Source organism: Amphibalanus amphitrite, unplaced genomic scaffold (assembly GCF_019059575.1).
Source record: "Amphibalanus amphitrite isolate SeventyFive unplaced genomic scaffold, NRLGWU_Aamphi_draft 000904F_arrow, whole genome shotgun sequence".
Lineage (NCBI taxonomy): Eukaryota > Metazoa > Arthropoda > Thecostraca > Balanomorpha > Balanidae > Amphibalanus > Amphibalanus amphitrite.
The window spans coordinates 177,436-195,734 of record NW_024882398.1 but is presented as its reverse complement, the minus strand read 5'-3'; the positions used below and the strand labels follow the sequence as shown (position 1 = coordinate 195,734).

The 18,299-nt window shown below is 49.7% G+C and overlaps 1 protein-coding gene across 1 annotated transcript; it reads right to left on the bottom strand.

Annotated features, from left to right (window-relative positions):
- Positions 1–206: 206 nt before the first annotated feature.
- Positions 207–2,292, bottom strand: LOC122367906. The gene is made up of 2 exons (XM_043341432.1): positions 2,182–2,292; positions 207–1,179 (listed from the first exon to the last, which is right to left on the bottom strand). Exons 1-2 carry the CDS (start codon positions 2,261–2,263, stop codon positions 311–313), a joined length of 951 nt encoding a protein of 316 aa, XP_043197367.1. The 5' UTR covers positions 2,264–2,292; the 3' UTR covers positions 207–310.
- Positions 2,293–18,299: the final 16,007 nt, after the last annotated feature.

The window sequence follows — 18,299 nt, the reverse complement described above, 5'->3', positions numbered from 1 at the left end:
CCAAACCATCGGTTTCAGGGGCCTCCAGTGGCCAGTTATATGAACAGAAGGGCCTCACAGCCATCAGCCTCGGGGGCCTCTTCTGACTGGTGTGAATATGAGGGCCTCTCATACCATCAGTCTCAGGGGCCTCCTCTGCCTAGTGTGAATATAAGGGCTTCCCAGGCCCTCAATCTCAGGGGACTCTTCTGACTGGTGCCGGAACTTGAACTTGAACTTGACGGTTTTGAGGAATTGCCTTTGCAACGGCTCCTCCTTTTCTTTTTAAACTTTAACTTAAACTATCGCGCTATGAGTTGGTACGGGGTGCTTAACAAGTATTGAGCTCTTTTTGCCTTTTAGTTCTTAGGGTCCACATGCTGTACAAAATATGTTTCTTTTCTTCCATATTCCTTCTTTCCTTATCAAATAGAAATCTCATTATAACTTCTTCTTTGTCTTCCAAGTATGGCTGTTGTAATTCACGATGATTCACTCTAACTTCATTTAATATTGGACATTCTAGCAAGAAATGATTAATATCTTCATTTTCCGCTTCACACAAGGCACAGTTCGTTCTTTCTTTTGTAAACTTCTTCCTTGCGTTCAGAGGGAGAGTATCCGTCCTCGCTTGAAAGAGGATTCTTGATTGCGGGGTGTTGTCATAAATATCATCCTCTTTTATCTTCAGCTTCCATCTCTTGTATACCTTCAAACTTGTTTTAGTCTCTACTTCCTCTTTCCATCTTTTATCGTCCCAACTAATCATCTTCTTATTTAGTTCTTCTTTCTTCATGTTTCTAAGGTCGCCTTGGTTTAGATTTAGGGTTTCTAAGTGTGTGATAATCATCCTCGCCCATTTCGTACCCTTTTCTTCTAATTGAGTTTCTATCACTTCCTTCAATAGTTGGTTATTTCCTTGTAGAGTGCTTCTAACATACTGTAGATGTCCTTTGATTACTCTTGTTTTCATCGCCGAAGCTCCAATTTCACCTCGGAGGGCACAGTTCGCTGTGTATTTCGGTGCACCAAGTATCTGCCGATATACTCCGTTTTCTATAACTTCCAGCTTCTTGACCTCTTCTTCTGTTACGTGGAATATATTGACACCATATAATATGGATGGCAGAGCAAGGCTCTTCCAGAAGGTTTTCCCTATCAGCAGTTTGTTGCAACTTCTTGCGACCACCCCATACGTCATATTTGCCATTCTTTGAGCTTTTTGTATCATCTGCCTTTTCTGCTCTTTGAACATATTCCTCTGATTTCCGATCTTCACACCAAGATACTTCAACTTGTCTGCCGTGGGTATTCCTTCTACTTCCTCCGGCTGTTCTTTACAGTTAAATATCAATACAGCACTTTTGTCTTTGTTTATATCTAGACCACACTTCTTACTCACTTCATTTAAAACTTTTATCAGTAGCTGTGTTTCTTGCAGTGAAGCTGCCAGTATCAATCCATCATCCGCAAAGAACAGTATTGGAATGTAAAACTTCTCGTTTCTGAAACCAAGAGTTGTCTTTTGTATTTCTCTGGTGATTATATATGTGACAATCTTGAATAAGGCTGTGGAGCCGGTACACCCTTGTCGGATTCCGCTTGTCACGTCCAACTTTTCTGTTGTGTCATCATTCAAGCTGATAAGTGTTGAGTCGCCTTGGTAAATATCTGCTACGGCATCGATAACTTTAGGATGAATCTTATATGTCATCAAAGCACTTATCATCTCACTTCTTTTCACTGAATCGAATGCTTTTCTGTAATCGATAGATGTAACATAGAGTGGGGTCTTTCTTTTGTAGCTTTCTTCTACACAATAGTTCAGTATGAAGAGGTTGTCTTCAATCTTTCAATCTTACAGCATCATTTTCTCTCAAGTGTTCTTCAATTTCATTCTTCATCAGGGTCATGAACATTTTGTACGCTACATTTGTAAGTGCTATGGGCCTTAAATCCTTCGCTGTTGGGCGTGGCACCTTCTTTATCATTCTTGTCTTTGATGTCTTCCAATCACTCATTTTCCTGTTTTCTCCCACTTCTCTCTTCAGACAGCTTGTTAGTATCTTCACTCCATTCCTTGTTTTAAGGAGTGCTTTGTACATCTCTGTTTTCAGTCCATCTGGGCCTGCTGATGTCTTGCCTTTCATGTTTTGCACACATCTCTGAACTTTTTCTTCACTTATGATTGGTTCAGTCATTGGCTCCAGGCCTCTGGTAGCAGTTTGGGCCATCTCTTCATGATCTTGTAGTGGTCTTCTGACATTGCTAGATTGCTCCTCATTCTCTAATGCTCTGATATATTCATTTTTGCTTTCTTCATTCCATATCTGACTTATATCATTTGCATGCTTTTGGTATACAGTCTTCCAATATCTTATAAGTTCTTCCTTTTCTGCTTCTTTCCCCAGCTTTTGTCCATCTGAGGTGAACAGGTTTGTTTCCTCATTCTTTTTTAAATCCCTTCTCCTTAGGCTATCAATGTTCTTCCATAGAGCTTTGCTTTTGTTTGTGCTGCATTTTATTTCATTGGTTATCTTCTTCTCATGTATACCCATCTGCTCCTTGATCAGGGATTGTACATGTCTTTTCTGTTTCAGATACACTATTTCCAATGCCTCGACTTCTTCCTGAGATTGGGCATTTCGCTTTTTCCTGTTTATTTCTTTTCTTTTCTTGATTTCTTTTTTTATTTCTTTTGTCATCCATGGAGGTTCTTTCACTTGTACTTGTGAGTTCAGAACTCTCCTTATATATCTGGCTTTTAGCTTGTCTTCTGCAGTATTTTGCATAGTTCTATTTAACATCTCCATTGTTTGCATCTCTTCATCTTGTACCCTTCTGCATACTTCCTCTGCAAACTCTTTCAGTGCCTCTTCATCAGTCTTGTAGTATCCTACTGTCTTTTCTTTCCCCTGGGAGAAATTGAGATTCTTACCATCTGGTAGCCTCATGCTCACAGTGATCATATTGTGATCTGAGAGATCAAACTTTTCTCTGTCTTCATCTATGTTCATTTCTTCAAACCATTTGTAACATTTATCATTTACTATTACAAAATCAATCACACTTTGCTGTTCTTTTCTCTGCCATGTTATCTGTCCCTTGCATCTTTCATCCATGTTTAGTAAAATTAGTGCATGATCATTCATCCATTCAAGAACTGTTTTTCCATTGTCATCTTCTTTTTGCTTTCCCAGTCCACTAATGTGTCCGTTGAAGTCACCTAGTATCATAAGTGCTTCCTGCTCTTCTCTGGTTTTCATAATTATTTTCTCCACTTCCTTTTTCATTCTGTCATTTCGTACTTTATCTTCGTGTTTGCTAACAACAGAGAAATAAACTATCACTATATACATTGTTTCTCTAGCTATATCCACCTTTGCACAGAGAATATCACTGCTTGTAGTTTGTACCTTCGTTACATTGAAGAGATCTTTGGATTTGTACATAAGGAGCAAACCGCCTCCTTTCTTGTCTTTCATGTCTCGCATACTATCAACTTTATTTATGCCCTTTGATAATTGGACTTTTTCATATTTTTGCTGAGTTTCCGTAAGGCATATGAAATCACAGTCTGTTTGTAGGAGCTGTTCTAGCTCTATCACCTTTGGTTTTGTTAGACCTTGCACATTGACTAAATTTATAATGATCCTTTTCACATCTCTATCTTCTTTCTTTTTTGATCTATCTGTTTTTACTGGCTCTCTCTTTGCCTTTCTCTCTGCACCTCTCCCTCTTTCTTTTGTAGCTTCCCATTTTTATGTACCATGTGTGATCACCAGCAGCTCTTTTGACCTTCAGTTCTTCCCTCAGTCTCATGTCCTGGTCTCTTTCCATCTTTGTCATATCTCGTGATATGCCTACTCGCTTTTTCCATGGGTTTTCTTCACCCTTCAGATTTTTGGCGCTTGCCAAAATGTTCTTCTTTTCACTTTCATTTGTAAGTTTCACCAGCAGGGGACGTTTTCTTTCACTTTCTCTCTTTCCCATTCGGACCACACTTTCAATCTTGACGTCTGTCACTTTCAGGGATCCTTCAAACAGGTCACAGCACTTCACCATGTCATCGGATTGTCTTTCTTTCGGGTCTTCTTTTGTTGACTCGGGTACATTGTAGAGCACAATGTTGTTCTTCCTTTTGTTCCGTTCTTCAAGTTCTTCCATGTGCTTGCCCATTTCATGTGATACCCTTTCCAGAGTGCATTTCACAGTTTCTTCTTTGAGTTCGGTTTTGAATAGTTCCCACTTGTCTTCCAGCGACTGGACCCTTTTCTTGAGATCTTTGTTCTCTGCTGCCAGTGCCTTGATTCTGTCATCCAGTTGTTTTATTTCCGAGCGACACATCTTACAGAACCATTGCTCTTCTTCATATTTCTTCAAAATTTTGTAGAACTCGGCACTCAGGCTTTGGCATCCAGCGTGATACCATGCGCCACATCTGTCGCATTTGATTCCATTGTCTCTCTCTCTTACAATCTTCTCACATGTTCCACAGTTCTCTTTCTCATTTCGTTCACTGTTATCTCTTTCTCTCATGGTTTATCTCTCATCTACTTCTGGAGTAGTAGGAAGGCTTTTTAACAATTATAAGAGCTCAATACACACCCCTTACCTTTGCGCGTCTCCTATGTGTAGACCTTTTGAGGGAGATTGAGGGACGGATTGAGGGACCTCCCAGACCGAAAGTTTTGGGGGTCTCCTGTGGCCAGTATGAATAGAAGGGCCTCTCAGTCAATCAGTCTCATGGGCCTCTTCTGCCTGGTGTGATTATAAGGGCCTCTCAGGTCATCAGTCTCAGGGGCCTCCTCTGACTACAGTGTAGATGGATAGGGCTCCCAGACCAGCAGTCTCAGGGGCCTCTTCTGACTATTGAGGATAGAGGGGCCTCCTCTGACTAGTGAGGGTAGGGGGCCTCGGCTAGACCGCCAGTGTCAGGGGCCTATTCTGACTAGTGTGGATGGAGGGGCCTCCCAGACCACCAGTCTCAGACCTCTGACTAGTATGGATAGAGGGGCCTCCCAGACCGCCAGTGTCAGGGGCGTCCCCAGACCAGTGTGGATATTGGGGCCTCCTCAGATCCACTAGGGTCTCTCAGGCCATCAGTCTCAGGGGCTTCGACTGACAAGTATGTACAGAGGGCCTCCTTGGATCCATCACTGCCCCTTGAGAGTCAGTGCGTGGGGATTCGTGGAACTTATTTTTACCGAGTTTGTTTATTCTGGAAGGTGAAGACGTCCTCTCAAATCGAGACAAGGGGCCTCGAGTAAAAAGTGGGTGGGCCAAAACACATGGTTGGCCCCCCCACCTCGAAAAGTGGGTGGGCACTTGCCCACCTGGCCCCCCCTGTTCCTACGCCTATGTCTGGTGCCATGACCTCTGGCTCTAACCCGATCTAAAATTGGCAGAAGAAGTATTCCTCTTCTTCTTTTTGCTATTTTTGACGCTACTTCGAATGCCACTTAAATGTCCAAAGCTGAGGCATAAGAATGATGCTCAATCCCCATTTCCCCTCCAACAGGGCGTGAGAGTCTAAGGCATTCCTGTGGGGCACGGGCTAACAATGAGTATCTCATAATCATTGTGGCCAGGCCATGAACATCTACTGCCATTCTTGAACACCGGTTTCGGTGCGCTGAGCGGTGGCCGTCCCGTTTGTTGGATTCTACAGCTGGCTGGCGGAAAGCGTTACCGGCCGCCCGTCCACCGCCCGCGGGCCGGACCGAGCGGTCCCGCTGACCCTACCTGACCTGATACCGGCGCGATACGGGACAGGCATACGGGGGTTCGGCTCAGCGAAGGCAGCGCCCACTGGTGCCGGGGACTTTTTTAATAGACCTACTGTACAGCAACTCCGCCGGCGACATCCCCGTGGAAACCTTTGGAGGCGCCGCGCGTTTCTCAACGCAGGACCCGCAGACTCTGGCGAGGCTCTCCAGCTCGGTGTCGAGTCCGGGCCACCAGACATACCTTCTGGCCAGCTGCTTCATCTTCCCGGATCCCAGATGTCCAGCATGCAGCTCCTGCAACACTCTGTTGCGCATTTTTGTGGGCACAACCACCCTTCCGCCCCACAGTAAACAGTCCCCATCCGTAAAGAGCTCGGTAGAGCGCTGTTTAAATGCTCTAAACTCGGGCTCCACTACAGAGGGCCATCCCGAACGAACATACGTCAGAACTCTCCCCAGAGTGGAGTCTCGTCGGGTGAGCGTCTCCACCTCCTGGGCCGACAGAGCTGGTCCTTCCTCCTCCCAGTGCCGTACCAGGTTCACCTCTTCCTCTTCCACAGAGTCTCCGTCGGCTCCAACCTGCGGCAGTCGCGACAGAACATCAGCCAGCCCCATGTTCTCAGACTTCCTCAGCTCGACCTCGTACGAGAACGCCGCGAGCTGAAGGGCGTATCTCTGCATACGCGCAGCTGACAGTGCCGGGAGCTCTCTCTGTGGGTTCAAGATGTGAGACAGAGCACGGTTGTCGGTCACGAGGTGGAAGTGCTTACCATACAGGTACTGGCTGAATCTTCTGACACCGAAGGATACTGCGACCGCCTCCTTCTCTACCATGGCGTACTTCTGCTCCGTCGCTGTCAGCGTCCGCGAAGCGAAGCACACCGGTCTCTCTGTCCCGTCTGGAAGCACATGGACGAGAGCTGCTCCAACGCCAACGCTGCTTGCATCAGTGACGAGCTTGAGAGGGAGGGTCAGGTCAAATCTCATCAGCACACTTCCACTTGTCAGCACCCTCTTTACCTGGTCCAAAGACGACTGGCACGCTGCCGTCCAGCGCCATACCGCCCCCTTCTTGAGCAGCGCGTAGAGCGGCGCCAGCATCGAAGCCAAGCTGGGGACCAGGCGCTGGTAGTAGTTTACTGAACCCAGCAGCGCCCTCAGCTCGGTGACGTTCCTCGGCTCGCGCATGCCGACCACTGCTGCCACCTTCTCTGGAACAGGCTTCAACCCGTCTGCAGAAATGATCCACCCCAAGTACTTGACCTCTCTTATGTTGAACTCGCACTTCTCCCTCTTGAGTCTAGCCCCGTGCTCTTTCAGCCTACCCAGAACCCTGTCAAGGCGCCTCAGGAGGTCTGCTTCGTTCTCACCCGTCACCAACAGGTCATCAAGATACGCCACACAACCATCAATGCCCTCCAAGATCTGATCAATAGCTGACTGGAAGATCCCACAACACTCACTGATACCGAAGGGCAGCCGGTTCATGCGCAGCCTCCCGATGTGAGTGGTCACTGTTGTGATGTCCTTGGAGTCGGCTTCCAGCTCCTGCTGCAAGTAGGCGTCTCGCAGGTCCAGCCTCGCGAACACCTTGCCCTGGACACCTGCGAAGACCTCCTCCGGCGTCGGAGTGGGATGTCTCTGCGGCACGATCTGGGGGTTGACGGTCAACCTGTAGTCAGCACAGAGACGTACGCCATCTGCCTTCGGAATGGGGACGAGCGGAGTCCCCATCCCGAGTTATGACTACTGTCAACCCTCTCCGCAATCCCCTCTGAGATCCAGCGGTTGAGCTCCCTCTCCACAGCAGACCTGAGAGCGAAGGGGACTGACCTGGCTGGGTAATAGACCGGTTGGGCCCCAGGTTTCAGCTGCAGACGCGCTCTCACGGACAGCTTCCCCAGCTGCTCCTTGAACACATCAGCGTGCCGCTGCAGCACCTGGTCTAGCGACAGGTCAATCGTCTTTACCTGTGCAGGTGACTTCAGGCCCATCTGAAGTGGACCGATCCATTCTCTCCCCATCAGAGGTTTGTGAGGAGGCAGCTTGCTGACGACCAGCCGAAGCATCTTCTGCTGTCCACGCAGCTCCACGCTCACGTCAGCCTCTCCTGCCAACGGGATCTGCTGGCCGGTGAACGACGCCAGCACCAGCTGGCTCGGTCTCAACTTCAGCCCTGGGACGAGAGTCTGATCACTGACAATAGTGACAGGCGAACCCGCGTCAACAACAAACTCAATGTTTGCGCCATTCACGAGGAGTTCAGCTGTCGGGGCTCCAGCCACACTCCCTCCTCCCATCTGGACGTTCCACAGGCCATCAGGCTCAACAGACAACATACACTGGGTCTGGTCAGCAACCTGTCTCACCTGACCCCCGTGTCCACTGCGTCCTCCGCCTCCAGACGGCTTCCTTCCAGGGCAGTCGCGCTTCAGGTGCCCCGGCTTTCCGCACTGGAAACATGTCATTTTTGCACCAGACGGACACAACGCCTTTCTGTGACCGACCTGACCACATTTGAAACATTTCCCACGAAATTCCTTCACGGGCCCTCCGGTATGACTACCATCACCCGATCTCTGTCTCCAGTCAGCTGACTTACTTGCATCCTGGCGGATAGCTTGAACCTGAGTCGCTCCTGCTCCACCCTGAACCAGCGACCCCAGCTGCCGTACGTCCTGATAGACCCTGGCTGCGCTCCTGATGTCCATCAAAGTCAGGTCGTCTCCCTTCTCCGCTGCCTTCAGCAGAAGCTTCTCCCGTAGCTGGCCAAAGCTCCCAGCTACGCACCGGTCACGAAGCTCCCGTTCCTGCTCTGCAACGGAAAAACCACATCGGCGTCCCTGAACACGCAGCCTGCCCAGAAACTGGTCAAATTCTTCCCCCGGCTGCATGCACATGCTGTGAAATGTCATGCGCTCAGCGATCACATTACGACTGGGTGACAGGTACGCTGCCAACTTCCTTTTGCAACATTCAAATGCATCGGACACGGCAACAGCTGGGTCAGGCAGGGTGTCATAAACATCGGCGATATCGGGCCCCAACAGGTGCAGTAACACGGCACATTTCCTCTCCCTCTCTGTGATATTCAAGGCAACCATGTACCGCTCTACACCCTTTGACCATCTCTCAAAATCCTCACCGGTTCTGTACGGCTCCACTGCAGGCAGCTGCAATGCCATCTTGAACGCGCAGTACCACCGGCCGCACAACCACCCACTCTGCCCAGCCGACCTCTCCCTACCTGCCAGATGGGCCTGCCCGACCCTCCGCCCGGTCGCCTGTGCCCCGCGGCTGGTCGTTCACCGGTCGCCGACCGCACTGCTGAGCCGTTCACTGGCGCCCCGGCCGGTCCGCCACTCAGCCAGTCGCTGACAGCGCCGCCGAGCCGTTCACCGGCGCCCCGGCCGGTCCGTCACGCAGCCGTCGCTCGCCGCAGGTCGCTCCGTCCGCGCGTCCGCTGCTCCCCGCAGATCCGAAGACTCGTCGCCAAGTGTAGCGTCGTCTCTCAGCTCGGCCCGTCCAGCTAGAGATGACCTTCAGAGTAGAGATGTATTGGGCGACCAAACGGCAGGACGGCACAGCCAGGACTGAATAGCGCGCCAAATGACACACGTGACATAAGCACTGTATAGAGGGCAGCACACACTACCCAACAGTACTGACGGGGGCAGCGGCCCGACTATGTCTATATGTACAGTTTCGAACCGCTGTGAGGGCACGTCAAACCGACCGGGCGGAGAACGAGTGTGCCTGTGCACCTTGGCTTCCTGGCACGCTTCACACTCCTTCACCCATCGAGCAATGTCGCGGCGCATGTCACGCCAGAAATAGCGTGAGCTGATGAGGCGGGTGGTGCCTTTCCTACCCGGGTGCGACAGGCCGTGGAAACGATCAAACACGGCGCGCCTGCATGCCTCTGGTACGTACGGGCGTGGATGTGGTCCAGTGTTTTCACACAGGACTGTGATGCCGCCAGACAGTGTTACTGGCTCCAATCGGGAGGTGTCCTGCGGGTTTGAGCGCGATCCTGGACCTGACTCGGAATCCTGGTGCTCTGAATCGGCACTGTCGCCGTCTCTCTCCTTTTCCTGTTTCTGAGCCGCCGCGATAAAATGGAGGTCACATGCATCGAGGGACACTGCATTTACCGGGCGACTGAGACAGTCCGCCACCACGTTGTCACTGCCACGAATGTACGAGACCTCCGTGATGTATTCCGTGATGACACACCAGTGGCGCTGTTGGCGGTCAGACTTAGCCGTGTGCGGGCTGTGAAAAGCGCGCACGAGTGGCTTGTGATCTGTTCGCAGGATAACGTGGCGGCCTTCGATCATGTCACGAAAATGGAGTGTGGCCAGATAAGCCGCGAGTAGCTCTCTGTCATACGCGGCGTACTTCTGTTGGGCCTGACTGAGCTTCCGTGAAAAGAAGCCAATGGGAACGGGTACTCCGTCCACAATCTGATGGAGCGCGGCACCCACCACGACTTGTGATGCGTCAGTAACGAGCTCGTACTGCTCGCAGTGTGGCACTGGGTGTGGCAGAGTGCAGGCGCCAGCCAGCGCTGCTTTACTGTCACTGAACGCCTGAGTCTGTTCCTTTGTCCACGTCAGTTCTTTGCTTTTTGGATTGAGTCGAATCAGTTCGGTCAGGTGGAACGTGACATCGGCAAATCGCGGAATCATACGCCGGTAGAAGCCGATGAGTCCCAGATAGCGACGCAGTGACTCTGAGTCATGCGGTAGAGGGAGGTGCAGAATCTCCTTCACTCTGGCCTTGGGAGGTGTGACACCTGTGCTGGTGACGTCATGACCGAGGAAAATGAGTGACTTCTTCATGAACTCACATTTCTCCAGTGAGATGCGAAGCTTGTGCTCAGCCAGCTTGCTGAACACGAGGCGCAAATCTTTCTCATGCTGCTCCTGGTTCTCGGAAAATACCAGAATTCGTCGAGATAGACGAATACGCACGGCACGTCTCGGAAGATGCCGTCCATAACCCTCTGAAATGTGGCACCTGCGTTGCGAAGCCCCATTGGTATGAAGGCGTATTCGTACAAGCCGAAGGGCGTGGTGACGGCCGTCTTCTCTGAGTCAGTGGGGTTCATAGGCACCTGGTGATATGCACGGAGCAGATCGATTTTGCTGAACCACTGAGCGTTGTGGAGCTTGGTTGAGAGGCTCTGAATGTGCGGCAGTGGGTAGCGATCCGGTTTGGTTACGGCGTTGAGCGCGCGGTAATCACCGGTGACACGCCACTCACCAGGGGTACTCTTCGGAACCATGGGGATGGGTGAGGCCCACGGGGACCTAGACGGACGAATCACTCCTGTTTTGAGCAGCACATCGAGTGCTTATTTTGCCGCGGTTAGTTTGTCGGGCGGCAGCTTGCGTGGGCTGGCGAACGTGGGTGGAGCGCTGCCGGTGTCGATGAAGTGAGTGGTTTTGATTGGCGAGTCTGTGTAATCCGGCTGGTTAGGGCTGAGAACAGCGGGGCGATCTTCTAGGATGGGCCGCGCTGCCTCAGGCACCTGAGCGAGATCATTTATCACCAAATGAACAGACTCCCCGGTCGTCGGTACACCGGGAGCAGAGAGCAGAGTGGTGGAGTCGCGGAGAACTTGGGAACCACAATCGACAACCAACGAGTTGTGAGCGAGAAAATCGTTACCGAGTAGTGGCTCTGTCACTTCAGCCACTACAAACGTCCATGTGTAACTGCGTCTGAGTGTGGGGAGGACAATATCGAGAGTGGTCTCGCCATGCACGCGCAGTGGCTGCCCGCTGGCAGTCGTGATCGAAACAGCAGATGGGTGGATTAGAGTTCCATTCACATAGGAGGGTGGAACCAGGGATACACCAGCGCCAGTATCCACGATGAATTTCAGGGGCTGATCATTCACCTTGGCTGTGACCCTAAGGAACGGCAGGCCGAGGGCTGCGTTTACGGCCTGCTTCTCTCGTTTCCCGACTCTGAGGCTGCACGGGAGGGAGATGCAGCTCGTGAGGACGGCTGCATGGTCAGATCAGCAGCTTTGTCGGGCCAGTGACACCATGGCTTGCAAGTGCGTGCTCGGCTGCCGAAAAACAGGTGAGCACGGCATACTTTCGGCTTCTGGTCAGGATGGAACGGCGTGAGCCCGAGAGACGCCCTTGAATCACGAGCACCACGAGCAGGGGAGTGTGTGGCGGCCCGGCTATGCGGCTGAGTGGCCCTGTGGTACCTTGGGTGCTGCTGAGCCACAAGGAACGCCTGTGAGTCAGACTGTGGGTCCTGATCCTGACAGTGAACCATGTTAGCAGCTGGGTTTTGCACAAGAGGCATCAGCTCGTCCGCGAGTTTGCCCAACTGCGACAATGAGAGCTCGCGCTGAGAAGCCAGGGCCGTTGCAATGCCTGTAGGTAGCGACTGGATAAATTTGTGCCGAACGAGATCGTCTCCGACACCAACCTTGTCGGCCACCTCTCTGAGTTCGCTTAGAAAGAGTGAGGGGCGGCCCGTCAGACGCGTTTTGCTGATCAGTTTATCAAACATCTCTGGCTTTGTCTTTTCGTACATGTCAGTGACGGCTGTCTGTAGCTCAGATAAATTTTTGTTCCTCAAGACAGCACGCGGAATGTGCGAGATGGTTTCCGGAGGCAGGGCAGAGAGAACGTGGTAGAATTTAGTCTGCGAGTTGGTGATTTTGGCAATGTTAACCCGGCAGTTGCTGGGGTATTTCGCCACCCACCGTTTGCTGGGGGGGGGGGGGGCGTTAAACGCCCCCAGCCGATAACTCGAGAACCAAAAGGCGCAGCGAAACGCACGAGGCGGCAAACGAAAGAACGCGACGAGACGCTTCAGATGAGTACTTTAAAGTTGAATTTTGAGGTCACAGGTCGGGTCAAGGTCAGGTCAAACACCTGAAATCGGGCTTTCAGTAGCATGGACTTCAGGACTTCGCAATGGGCGCCTCTCGTCATAAACTCTGTCAGAACGGTGCACAATCCATCATATAAGGCCTACAAGAGTGTCAGCTCCATGTAGGGGTCAGTCAAGCATAGGTCAGGGTCAAGGTCAGGTCAACCGGGCAGGCACATATCCGCGAAAATCAAAACTGATATTCGCAGCCTGTGACACATGTTTTATGGGTAATTTGGGGCGTAGAACACGATGGTGGCATTCATTTTATCATATGTGTACGTATTTGGCTAAAAAAGTTCAATTTAAGAAATACATGTATCATGGTCGTGAAGTAGTCACGAGAAATTGCCAAGATTCAGTTCAAGATTTTGGAAAATGCGGAACGATAATCAATAATCGAAGATAGCCATTTAATTGCTCATGGTATTGGCAGTCTAATGGCGTTCACGGGCATGTCTGTATGTCTATTCTGTGATTTTATATGATTTTTTGAATATATGCCGTTTTTGGTCGAAAACTCAGAAATCATGACGTCACTAAAACCTCGATATCTCAAAAAATTTTCCGACCGATTTTTTTTGAAACTTTGTCACAATACACTTCAATCAATTCCCTACAGGTACCCAAAATTTGGCGCGCCTGCGGCGCGCCGTTTTTATGCTATGGCCCGGCGAAAAAAGTGGGGGCGTTTAACGCCCCCCCCCCCCCAGCAACTCGCGGGTTAAATTGGGCGTCCATAATAGCAAACCAGCCGTCAACCGCGGTGTCCATAAAAACCGGCGGCTTGATCGACACATGATGGACCGGCTCAGCATGAGCGGGTTCCATCGTGCCCTCGTTCGTCATGATCGTTAAAGTATAGCCGGTGTTTGCAATGCACTGAACAATTAAAATTTAAAACACCAAGTGAGTCCAAAAGAGCCAATGGAACGCCGAAATAAAATCACCGAGAAGATAAATGCCTAACTAATCACACGGCACAGAAACCATCATGGAAAAGTGGCGCAGAAGCCACTGTGGAGCGACGGAATAGCAATCCATGTGGGGGAATAATATAAAATAATTGATTCGGGAATGAGCGGAGGCGACAACCCGGAAGTATGGAAAAATCGAACAAGAATCACGTCGGGGTCACCAATATGTGGTGCTGTGGGGCTGTTCACCACACATCAGTGACTGGATTTTACGTTAATCAGAAATGGAGAATATCAACCTGGTGCGTGTTCCAAAAATTCAATCAGTTCGATCCAAACGGCCCCAAGTAAAAGAATTAATTTAAGAGCGGGTTGTTATATTTTAAGTTCCAAAACGAAGGCAAAAACCGAAACAACGAATCATGCAGTGGAGTGACGAAAAGACGAGAATGGAATCCAAGTTCGCCAAGTATGCCCTGCCTAATCTTAAAGTTCTAAATCCCGGACAGAACAGGCCTAATGGAGCCAGACGTGACGCGTCTGCTCGGGTCAAGAGCTCGGCCTAGAATGTCGGGGGAGCGCGCGGACCGACGCAGCGGGCCGGGCCCCAGACATGCGCAGAAACACTCGGAGACAACGCATGGCGACGGATCGAGCGCGGATTGGTCACCAGCCTGCTGCATTGCAGGCTGCAGACACGCGGTCGCCTCGTGAAAGGGTACAAGGTTCACTGGCGCGCCCTGGGCCGCCCCCAGCACCGGGGGGGGGGGGGGCAGCAACGTCACAACAAGTCGGCGCGCGAATCGGTCTGCGCCAGCCCGGGGACTCCCGTGCCGGCCGGCGACACACGTGGTTGTTACATCATCCTAAGGGATGAGGCAACGAATAACGAATAACGCAGGCGCACCACATCAGTCCCACACACAAGGGGGAAAAGCTAAAAAAATTGAGCGCTCAAAAAATTGAGCGGGCCCCATTATGAAGGAATAGGCGAAACGATGGTATTTTACAATGCCTTTAGCGTCACACTACGGCAAATATCGTATCCAAATAAGGTATCAATGGCAAGAGAGAGCAACAAGGTTTCTTCTCGAACACTCGCCGTGATAATTTATATCAGTGTTTTCGGAAAGAAAATGCCCTAAAGACGCTCAACTTTTTGAGCGCCACTTGTCGTTCGGGACCGCGATACTCAATAAATTGAGCGCCACGACAGACGACAGTCAGCTGGCGCTCAAAAAATTGAGTGCCGGCCAGCATCTACACTCAATTTTTTGAGCGTTCTCCGTGACAGGTGAAGCCGGTACTGGCTGCCATTTTTGATGTTATGTTCGTTGAAATACGTTAAACTGAGTTGAAACAGAAATGCAGGAAGTTGAATGCTACGTGGTACCTAAACTTTTCACAAACCCATGGCATCATGTCACATTTTCCGCTAGTAGTTTTATCGGTCGCCTTTCGGATTCGGCACACCTCAAATAATTATACAGGGCTTGAATAATCCGTATGAATACTGTATTGATATTCTATGACTGTACTGGGAGAAGGGAATACGTGAATACAGAAAGATATCCACCCACGCTTGAATATTGTAGAATTATAGCAGGAAAAACTGTATTGCCACGGTTACAACTTACAAGGCCATCGGCCGCAAACAAACAAAAATACTATACAATGTGGGTTAGATTCACAAACATCATCAAGTGTGGAACACAGAGACGAGCCAAACAACATCACATTATCGCATGCCAGCCCGACCACATTGGAACCCGGTGACCTGCGACCGGAACCTGCGTCTTGCCAGCATACATCACAAAAGCAGGAGGCAGTGTCGTACTGCTTTGATCCAAAATATGCCATATAAGTTATAACAAATGATATAAACGACCTAAGCTCGGACTAAGCTAATCATTACGGAGCGAGCGAAGCGAGCGTAGTCTTTCCTTAGATTAACGGAAATTTCTGAGTATGAGCGGCCGGCCGTGGTCACGCTTTTGCGAGGCTTATATCTCAGCAACCACTTGACCGATTTACATGCGGTAAATTTTGTAGGGTAGCTTCATTCCTTCTACCAAGTATTGGACTATTCCCGATGCATGTGGGTGACCCCTTATGCACGTGCCACGTGCAAAACGAAGAGGTGTCAGTTTTGTAATTGTTGCAATATCTCGGTAACTACTTGGCCGATTGCGCTGAAAGTTGGCATGTAGGTAGGCACCCACTAGGCACTGCATATCGATGTGCCAGAGTTGGGGTGCTGCTGCACGTGCGCACGTGCAGGGGTCGTTTCCAGATCTCGAGAACGGCTCGACCGATTGCGCTCAAATTTGGTACACAGTTAGGGACCGGTTAGTAGGGTGCCGTGCACAAGTCAGTTGGGACCCATTTTGCACGTGCGCACGTGCAGGGTGCCGCTTCCAGATCTCGAGAACGGCTGGGCCGATTGTGCCCAAATTTGGCACATCGCTAGAGACCGGTTAGTAGGGTGCCGTGCACAAGTCAGTTGGAGGTACCCCCTCGCAATTTCGCACGTGCAAGGCCCACCCTCTCGCTCGCTCCGTTAGTCGCCCCAAAAGGCGTTATACTGGTTATCAAATCCTTAACATGTAAAGGACGAATGGAAACATCGAGTCTCAGACCAGCAGTAGCAACCATCACAGTAGCAACATCACAAAGAACACGCGGCATTATCAGACAGCCGTTTTGTTATCGGGCTTCAGGAGGCGACGGCGTGGTTGCAGACCAGCTGCGAGGTAGCGGCGTGCGGGCAAAAGGCGCGGGCACACCTCCATGTGGCCGTGCGGACAGTGCGCGGTCGGCGTCGCATAGTGGGCGGCATCGGGCTGTCCCGGGGCCGTCGAAGCCGCACAGGTTGTCGGCGCATGTGGGCGCGCGCGGTCACCACGGCCAGCTGCTCACCGCCAGCACAGACTGCGCAGCGTCGCCGCTCCGCCGGCCAGAACACGCAGACAACCCTTCTTGCAGTCGCACAACACGTCGCCAAACTCATTCACCTGCTCCACCATGTTGTTGATGTCACCGAGTCGTTCAAGTTGTGGCTCGTGCCGTCGAGCATGACCTGCCCGATCGGACACGGGTCAGCGGCTTCTGCTCCAGCGAAGTCTTCATCTTGGTGACGTCTTGCTGATCTCCACAAAGGCTGAGCAGATGACCTTACCCACAGGGACGGCCGACGTCCTCGCCAGCGACCGTTTGGTTGTGCAGACCTGCCAGAAAAAGAAAAGCTGTTTGGTGATGTCAAACGATTTTCTTCTTTATGCAGTGGAACAAAATGGAAAATATGTCATACAACAGGAACTAAAAAAAAAAGATGCAGCCTAGGTCGTCTAAGAAATGGGTGCAACCAAGGGTGCAACATTGATAAAATTCTTCATTGAATGAATTCTGCAAATGCTTTTGATAAAATGTGTGGTGATTATAAGGAGACCACTATCCTATAAAATTGCTCAGGATTCCCTATCTGAACCTGTCAAAAAATCCTGACTGCACACCAACAATGAACATTAAATCTGAAACCTCTACCAGGTACCTAGGAATAATTAAATTCTGATGCAGGAAAATATGTCGCATCATACAAATAAAAACCTTTACTATATTGAAACTGAAAATGTGATGCCGATCCAGTGACCTAAGTGTCTCAAAGTATAATAATGAATTAATCTATTATAACTTTGGTGGTGACTGCCGACTGGCGTCTGGCGGCCTAGAACTTGAAGCTTAAAAGTGGCCTTCCTTTTCCGTTGACTCCGATCCTCCAGATGGAAATGATATAAAGGATCATTTTTTTTCTTATTTCATATGAGCCAGTCAGCAAAGTGGCTATCCTGTTTCAGCATTCACAATCACATACACAATAGTTGACTGTCAGTCTGTCATGCTGTCAGTGTTGCGAAGTAACGAAGGAGTTGAGTTTTGTTGATTATAAATTGTGATGTTATGTAAAGGACTGGAAAATGAATATGAAAACTATGGAAACAAATTGGCAGAATATTGTCACTTACTATCAGGACATATGGATAGAGAACACATTCAAATTAATAAGAATTGCCAAATATCAAGGTACTCAATCACTGATAGTAGGGGCATTCCACGATAGATCGTACCAGGCCCGTCACCCTCATCTCTCAGATTTGAATGAAAATTGGTACAACGGGTAATCATAGGCTCCAAAAACACCTGCCAAAATATCAGACTTCTCAGATGAAAACTTTTTGAGTTACATTGCATAATATTTTCTAAACTTCAGATTGTAAGGGTGAGTTTGATGAGCTATAACTCAAAAACGAGCTAAGCAAGCAACAAACGGTAAACAGCTTTGAACTAACGATGAATCAAAGATTAATAAGGTATTTTTAAAATTGGAAAGAAAAGCTTTACATATTAAAAAATGCGTAGTATTTTTTAAATTGTCTATAATGGCCCTTGGGACCAAAATGTTTGCCATTTTTATTTCTTCAAAATAAACCTCAGGTCCTTTGAAATCGACATGCAAAAAATTAGAAAGGTGTTCTTTCTATAAGATATTCATTTAAATGTATACAAAATGGGTTTCCGGGGGTTCGGTACGACCCCAGCTCGCCGTTTCGCCTCTAATGGAGCTAGAACCTTGCGGAAAAAACGAGCGTGTGCGCCGTTACAAGATGCATCGAATGATACCACATTTTAAGGTCTCGGGTTCATTGGTGATCCCCGAGGTCATTTCAAGTGACCCAAATTACGGGTCCGGTTTTTGATAGATAACTTCGCA